The sequence below is a fragment of the Chaetura pelagica genome, unplaced genomic scaffold, assembly GCF_000747805.2.
Source record: "Chaetura pelagica isolate M959 unplaced genomic scaffold, ChaPel_1.0 scaffold833, whole genome shotgun sequence".
NCBI classification, from domain to species: Eukaryota; Metazoa; Chordata; class Aves; order Apodiformes; family Apodidae; genus Chaetura; species Chaetura pelagica.
This window is the reverse complement of record NW_009952821.1, coordinates 114,943-121,763: the sequence shown is the minus strand read 5'-3', so window position 1 is coordinate 121,763 and position 6,821 is coordinate 114,943. Positions and strand designations below refer to the sequence as shown.

Sequence of the window (6,821 nt, the reverse complement as noted above, 5' to 3'; positions counted from 1 at the left end):
TCTACCCGGGCAGGTGGGTGAAGCGGCACGGGAATGGGAACGGGAACCTCCCGCCTTTACCCTTCCCGCCTGATCCTGCCCCAAATCCAGCCTCCCCCAGCTCCCACCAGCACCTCCCAGCCCCATCCCAGCTCCCACCAGCCCTCCCAGCCCCATCCCGGGTCACACCACATCCAGGATGGCTGTGGTTTTCCAGGGTATCCCAGAGGATCGCGGTTCCCCTCCCCGGGCACAGCACCACGGCCGGGTCCAGGTCACCCTGGCTTACCTGGGGGAGGGTTTGACAGGTGCTTCCTGGAGCCACATCTCTCCCAGCTCATCCCAGGCATTCCCAGCTCACCCAGGGCACCACCGTGTCCTCCACCCATCCCTCAGGTCTGGACCGTGGGCTCAGGTTGTGCAAACTGGTGGCTGACACCCCGTGCTGGTCTCCACACCTCAGGAGAGCAATTCACCTGCTTCTCCCATCAGAAGGTGAAGGTCCAGTGGTGCTGGAAAGGTTATTTAATGGACAGGCTTTGCTCTGCAGAGGATCTTCAGAGTGGGAGATGAAGGTGACTGTGTCCAGAGCATCCCTGAGCTGGAGCAGCACCAGGCATGGATGCAGTTCTAGCCTTCAGCAGAAGTGCCACGGGAGTTGAATTTTGCTTTGTCATGCAAAAGTTAAAAATAGTTGCACTTAATTCAGCACTTAAGCTTTTCATCCTGCTTTTGTGCTCACTTCTCAGCCAGGAAGAGCCTCCTGATGGGGACGTGCCAGTTTGATCAACCACGCTTTGCCTTTCTCTCCTGCCTCCCCTCTCTTTGGTTTCTCAACTTTGCTGTTACTCCACAGATCCCGAAAAGCCTGGAGATGTGCCAGCAGCCAGGCAAGCCCAGGTTGTGGGATGCAGACCTGGAGCCTGGTCCCTGCCTCCTCAGAAACCTGCTACGTGGCTCCAGGCTGATAGTGTCACCTCTGTCACCTCTAGGCACGGGTCGGTCAAGAGCGAGGACACCTTCAAGACCTCCCCGTTCCACCTGGATCTGTGGTTCTACTTCACCCTGCAGAACTGGGTGCTGGACTTTGGGCGCCCCATTGCCATGGTGAGTGTGGCAGAGGCAGCACTGGATAGAGGGGAGCAGAGCTGGGGCTGTCTTCTAGACCAGAGGGACACCCTTGAGATGAGTACACTGCAATGTACTGGTAGAACTGGTACCAAGCGTGTTGCTCCAGTCACAGGGAAGGCCTGGGAAGCTTGTTCCATCTCACACCTTTATGTTTTCATAACAAAAAGTTACCTGGAGAGCTTCCTACTGCTCTTCCCCATACCTTGGCTGTGTCTCCAGAGCCTGGCACTCCTGCTCTCCAGGTAATGCAGGGCAGGAGTGGTCATTGCCCTCAAACATACACTGACATCCTTTCCCCTCCCCATCTCCTCAGATCATCCTACCTTTGGAGTGGTTTCCTCTCAACAAACCAAGTGCTGGGGATTACTTCCACATGGCTTACAATGTCATCACACCCTTTCTTCTGCTCAAGGTAAACCTGGAGCTGCAGACCTGGTGCTTGCTTTTTAAAATACTGCTGGTTGGAAAAGCAGGGCAAACAACATGGCTTTGGAAAGGCCTGATGAACAAATGTGGGTTATTCACAAAGTCCTGCAAGTGATCTGGCCCCGTGGTACATTAGAGGCTTGTCCCTCCAGAGGGAATTTGTTGGTGCCACCTTTTAAAGAGCAAAGCAGGGACCCCCTTCATATAACTCAATTTCTTGCACTTACAAAGCAAATCACTTCCCCCAGGAACTCTGGATTCAGATCCCTCCTCCCTGGCTGGGCCAAAGCAGATTCTTAAGATTAATTCTTGACTTAAAAGACCTTATGAGACAGCTGGAACTAGAGTAGATTTTCTAAATTGTCCAGAGCTTAATTACACTTGCTCTTCAACATCAGAATTGTATCTTTAGCTGGAATTTATTGAGCTTCAGCTGCCAGCCTGGATGGTGTGAACCATTTATGAGGTTAAAGACTGTGGTATCCTTAGAAATCTCCTATTAAATCCTCAGCAGCCAGAAGATACAAGAAAGCAATTATAAATATATTTTAACCTTCATTAGCTAGAAATTGAGTTATATCCTAAGATGTGGATGATTCTCTCTCTTCCCTGAGTCTGGCTGGAAGATTTTAAATACTGGTGTGGCCAAAAAGGAATGTTCAGGACCTTTGGGGGGTGTGAAAGCTCTGGAGGTTGGTCTGACCCCTCACAGCCTGACACAGCCCATTCCTGCAGGCTGGGTGCTCCCCAGGGTAAAAATTCCCATCTTGGACCATCCCTGGCAGCACAGCAGGTTCTGATACACAGAACAAAGCTGTTTGTTACTCAGGACACATTTCTGTCAGCCAGCGTCCCCTCGAAGATTGTGTCCCACTGTCCTTCTCCATCAGACAAGAGCTTTCCTGGACCTTGTGGTCACCTCATCTGACTCCTCTGACGTCCCTAGAGCAGTTACAGAGAGAGGGAAAGTTAAGCTGCAAAATTAAATAGAAATAAGGAGCTTTTCAGTGTTTATGAAGGGCTGCAAAGCTGATTTGGCAGCAGGGAGGCGGGAGGTGAAGGTGGCCCCAGCTGATCCCCAGGCTGGGCTGATGTGTCCCCCCCCTCTCTTCCCAGGTCTGGCTTGGCTGCTTGAGCTGGGATTTGTGTCTTTCAAGGTCTTTGGCAGCTGAGGGGGGAGCTCCTTTCCTTCTGCTCCTCAATCCCAACTGGGCTTGCAGGAGCTGGCCCCAGGCTCTGAGTAACCCGGGGTCCTGGCCAGCCTCCCCAGCCCTGAGCAGACCAGGAGGTGGTGCAGGCAGAGCCCACCACTGAAGCCAGCATTCCAAAGGTTGTCTCAACTGGTTTTGCTGGTCATCAGGTATTTCTAGACGTGGCTTTAAATGCAGCTTCCTCTGTAGAAGCAGATACACAGAGAGGCGAGTCCAGTTCCAGCAGGAAGAAATCAAAACTCCCCAAACAGTTCAAGAAAAGTCCTTGGAAATTATCAAGGATTTATGAAGGAGCAAGTGTCTGTTGGCCAGGGGAGCGAGGTGCCTGTGCCCAGTGGAGTGCTGCTGGAGGCTGTCCCCACCACTGGAGGGCACAGCCAGCCTTGCAGATCCCTCCCCTCAGCAGAGGAACAGCAGAAAGCAGCTGCCTTTTTTTGTTTCTCAGCAGTTTTGGTGGCACCTGGTGACAAAATTGCTTCGAGAACTGTATTGAAAGGAGAGGATCACTGATTCGGTCTGAGCGCTGACTCAAGTTAAGGCTGCTGCTTTAACAAGGGCAAAAAAAATGTGGTTCTTTTTGCTGCAAACAGGGATGAAGTGTGTGCTCAACCCTGCAAGCCACAGGCTGGTGGGAACGTGTCCAAGATGCGTTTAGGGAAAGTCGCTGCCACCAGGGAAGCTCGTTCTGGTGGGGCTGCGCTGCTTTCCCCAGGGGTGTCTCTGCTGGTACCTCCTCACTGTTCACCACATCTCTGTGGTTTTAGCTCATTGAGAGATCCCCCAAGACCCTGCCAAGGTCCATGATCTACGTTAGCATCATCATGTTTGTGATGGGAGCCAGCATCCACCTGGTCGGAGACTCTGTCAACCACCGCCTGATTTTCAGCGGTTACCAGCACCATCTCTCCGTGAGAGAAAACCCCATCATCAAGAACCTGAAGCCAGAGACACTGGTAAAGAGTCTGTGTTTTACACAAGCACTTAGAGAAATACATTCATTCCTTGTTCTTATTTCATAGCATCCCAGTCCTTCCCTCCCTTTTACCTCTCTTCTCCTCGCATTGCAGATTGATTCCTTCGAGCTGCTGTACTACTACGATGAATATTTAGGTCATTCGATGTGGTAAGTAATTCAGTCTTTCTAGCAGCCTCAGAACAGGGCAGAGCTGAGCTGCTCGTAGCTTTATATGTAAAAAAAAAACCAAAACATTAAAAATGAAATGCAGCTGATGAGATTTGGCTGGGGATAATGGTCTGGAAGCCAGTGAGATTACAGGGAATCTCTCCCTTGGAGAATCGCCCGTTCCCCCGACTTTTGTCTCTGTCTCGGTGATATTTCTGGGATGTGGTGGTTGTTTGACAGCTGTAGGGGCCACAGGGGCTCATCAGGTCCCTCAGGAGACAGGTCTGAGGGCTCTGCAGATTCCTGGGCTGTCACCAGCCACTTTTTGCTCCTCTGGAGGTTGCCCCTGAAACAACCCAGCTCTGCCCATGCACTCTAGCCCCTTCCTTGCTCCTCCCTTGCTCCTCCCTTTTGCCATCCATCCATTTAGGGACCCCTCCAGCAAGAGGGAAGGAAAGGGCAAGCAAATCCAGTTCTTTTAAATAAAAAAGGGCTCTGCCAGGTTGTAGAAATCCTGGTCCATGTCCTGCTTTCCTGTGGTTCAGCTTTCAGCACAACACGACTCTCTGGAACAGCCTCCTGGAGCCCGGGTGTGTAACCAACACAACTGTTCACAGAGCACTGACCTCTGCGTTTGATCTCATCCCAACTGGGGCTTTTCCTGTCAGGGCCCCACAAGTCTCACCTTTTCACCAAATTAATCCACCATCTGCTCTTTCACCAAACTAACTCACGAGCTCAGCACAGGAGCAACCCACGTGCACCGTTTGGATTTGGGGGTGGATTTAAACACTTTTGAGGGTGACACCACCCATCAGAGAGTTGTTTCTGCTTGCAGGTACATCCCTTTTTTCCTGATACTCTTTATATATTTCACGGGCTGCTTCACCCCTGTTGAAGAGGAGAGCAGGATGCCAGTGGCTGCCTTGCTTCTGATGGGGCCCAGCAGCCTTTATTACTGGTAAGTGGCATCTGCCCACTTTGGATGGGCAAGTGATCGAGAGGGAGGACCAGAAGCAGCCCCACAGTGTGCAAGCATGGGCTCTCCATTCCCCAGGTCTGGAAAATCAAATGAAATCTGGTAGAAATTGGCAGCTTTTGTCAGCTGGGACAACTTCAGGGTGACCCATCAGCACTCCTGTCCCTGCTCGGGGTATTCCATCAGCCACACTCTGGGACACACTGTTCCTGCTGGAGCTCCAGCTTCCAGTCTCCACAGTCCTTGCTGTCTGCATTAGACACTTCCTTGATGATTGTGGGGTGGTTGCCCCATGCCTGCAGCACATCCTCCTGGTCTCAGGTTGTTGGTGGCCATGGGGATGCCCTCACAGTTGTCCAGGCTGCCTGTGTGATGCTCAGATGCTGCCTCCTCAGCTTGCCCTGCAGGTCCCAACAGCTTTTTGAGAGGGGTCTTATTTATTTCCCATTTTCATTAGCTTCATCTTCCCAAGCAGGTTCCCTGGTGGCAGCCAAACAACTTTTCACTCATCTTCAGAGATGATGTTCTCTCTTGCCTGTGTCTTTGCCCCCTGCTGAGACTGTTTTTATACAGTAAATTAATTTTTGATAGTCAAAATCATCAAGATGATTTGGTCAGTTCCCAGTTACTCCAATTCACGTCCTTTACATTTATCAGCATGAGTCTCTGCAGTTCATGTGCTGGGGATTTAAGAGCCAGGGAGTGGAATTCCTTCCTCCTCCTGCTAACACCCATTCAGGACCAGCCACTCCATGGGGGGAGCAGTGGATTTTTGAGTTAAATGAGCACAACATCCACGGGTTGGAGCCAGAGCCTGCCTTTAGCATTCAAGCATCACACTCACAGAGCCCAGCACCTTTCAAATCCCACCCTGGCCACTCATTTCTTTACCCATTCTCTTCACAGAGCTCATAGCTCAGTTGTTCAATTCCTGAGCAAACCCAGGAAAACAAATCCCAGCTTCCAGCCTGGGGGTAGGAAGCAGCACAGGGACTGTGCCTTCTCCCAGGGACACTAAGGGGTGTTTTTGCTCCATAGGTATCTCGTGACAGAGGGTCAGATTTTCATCCTCTACATTTTCACTTTCTTTGCCATGATGGCTTTGGTGATGCACCAGAAACGTAAGGGACTGGTCCTGGACAGCAACGGGCTTTTCCTCTTCTACTCCTTCATCATAACCCTGCTCCTCATTGCTCTGTGGGTGGCTTGGCTGTGGAATGACAACATTCTCAGGAAGAAGTACCCTGGTGTGATCTATATCCCCGAGCCGTGGGCATTTTACACCCTGCACATGAACAACCTCCATGCAGCAAAGGAAAGTTTGTAAGTTTTGATATTTTAGAGTGATTTGAAGAAAAAAAAACAAAACAAAACACAAATAAAAATCTAGTTTTTCTAATGTAGATGTATTTCAAATAAATTCCTGACCAACATTAGCTGCAAGAGGTGTTGTATGTCAGCCAGCCCAAGCTAGGCAGGGGATCCTCCAACCAGGGGGAGAAACAGTCTCTGCCAGGGTTGGGGCAGGGGTGTCTGCAGCAGTGCCCAGAGCTGCACTTGGTGGGTGCTGAGGGAACAGCACCAAACCCCTCCTGTAGGGGAGCAGGATTCCAGCCCCACGGTGGAAGGGAGAGCCTGGACAGCCCAGAGAGCCTGTAAGGGGAGTGGGGTGCCGGGAAGCCGGAGCCTCCTCCCCCAGTCTTGGCACAGATTGATCTGCTCCTCCCATGCTGCTCCCAGCTGAACACGCCGGGAAGGGGCTGAGCTGCCTCACCTGCCTTGGACCTGCCCGGCCCTGCCTCCCGGGGTCCTGGTTCAGCCCTCCCTGCTGGGCACAGGGCTCGGCTGGTGGCAGAGGCAGGAGGGCCAGTTCCCCACCAATGCTGCCCAAAAAGAGCATCAGGTGAGGGGGTCAGGGCCACAGCCCCAGGTTTGGGGTCTCTGCCATCATCCTCCCACTCACCTGTTCTCC

The 6,821-nt window shown here is 51.9% G+C and overlaps 1 protein-coding gene across 1 annotated transcript; it reads left to right on the top strand.

Annotated features, from left to right (window-relative positions):
- The first annotated feature begins 6 nt into the window (after nucleotides 1-6).
- CLN6 (ceroid-lipofuscinosis, neuronal 6, late infantile, variant) lies at nucleotides 7-6,270 on the top strand. Its single transcript, XM_009995136.1, has 7 exons — nucleotides 7-13; nucleotides 972-1,086; nucleotides 1,424-1,522; nucleotides 3,512-3,700; nucleotides 3,815-3,870; nucleotides 4,709-4,831; nucleotides 5,888-6,270. Exons 2-7 carry the CDS (start codon nucleotides 1,084-1,086, stop codon nucleotides 6,174-6,176), a joined length of 759 nt encoding a protein of 252 aa, XP_009993438.1. The 5' UTR covers nucleotides 7-13; nucleotides 972-1,083; the 3' UTR covers nucleotides 6,177-6,270.
- Nucleotides 6,271-6,821: the final 551 nt, after the last annotated feature.

What these genes read in the sequence shown, in the direction of transcription:
- CLN6 (XM_009995136.1), top strand. An exon ending in ACCTGAAGCCAGAGACACTG is followed by an intron (nt 3,701 to 3,814) that starts GTAAAGAGTCTG and finishes CTCGCATTGCAG; the next exon opens with ATTGATTCCTTCGAGCTGCT. An exon ending in CCCAGCAGCCTTTATTACTG is followed by an intron (nt 4,832 to 5,887) that starts GTAAGTGGCATC and finishes TTTGCTCCATAG; the next exon opens with GTATCTCGTGACAGAGGGTC.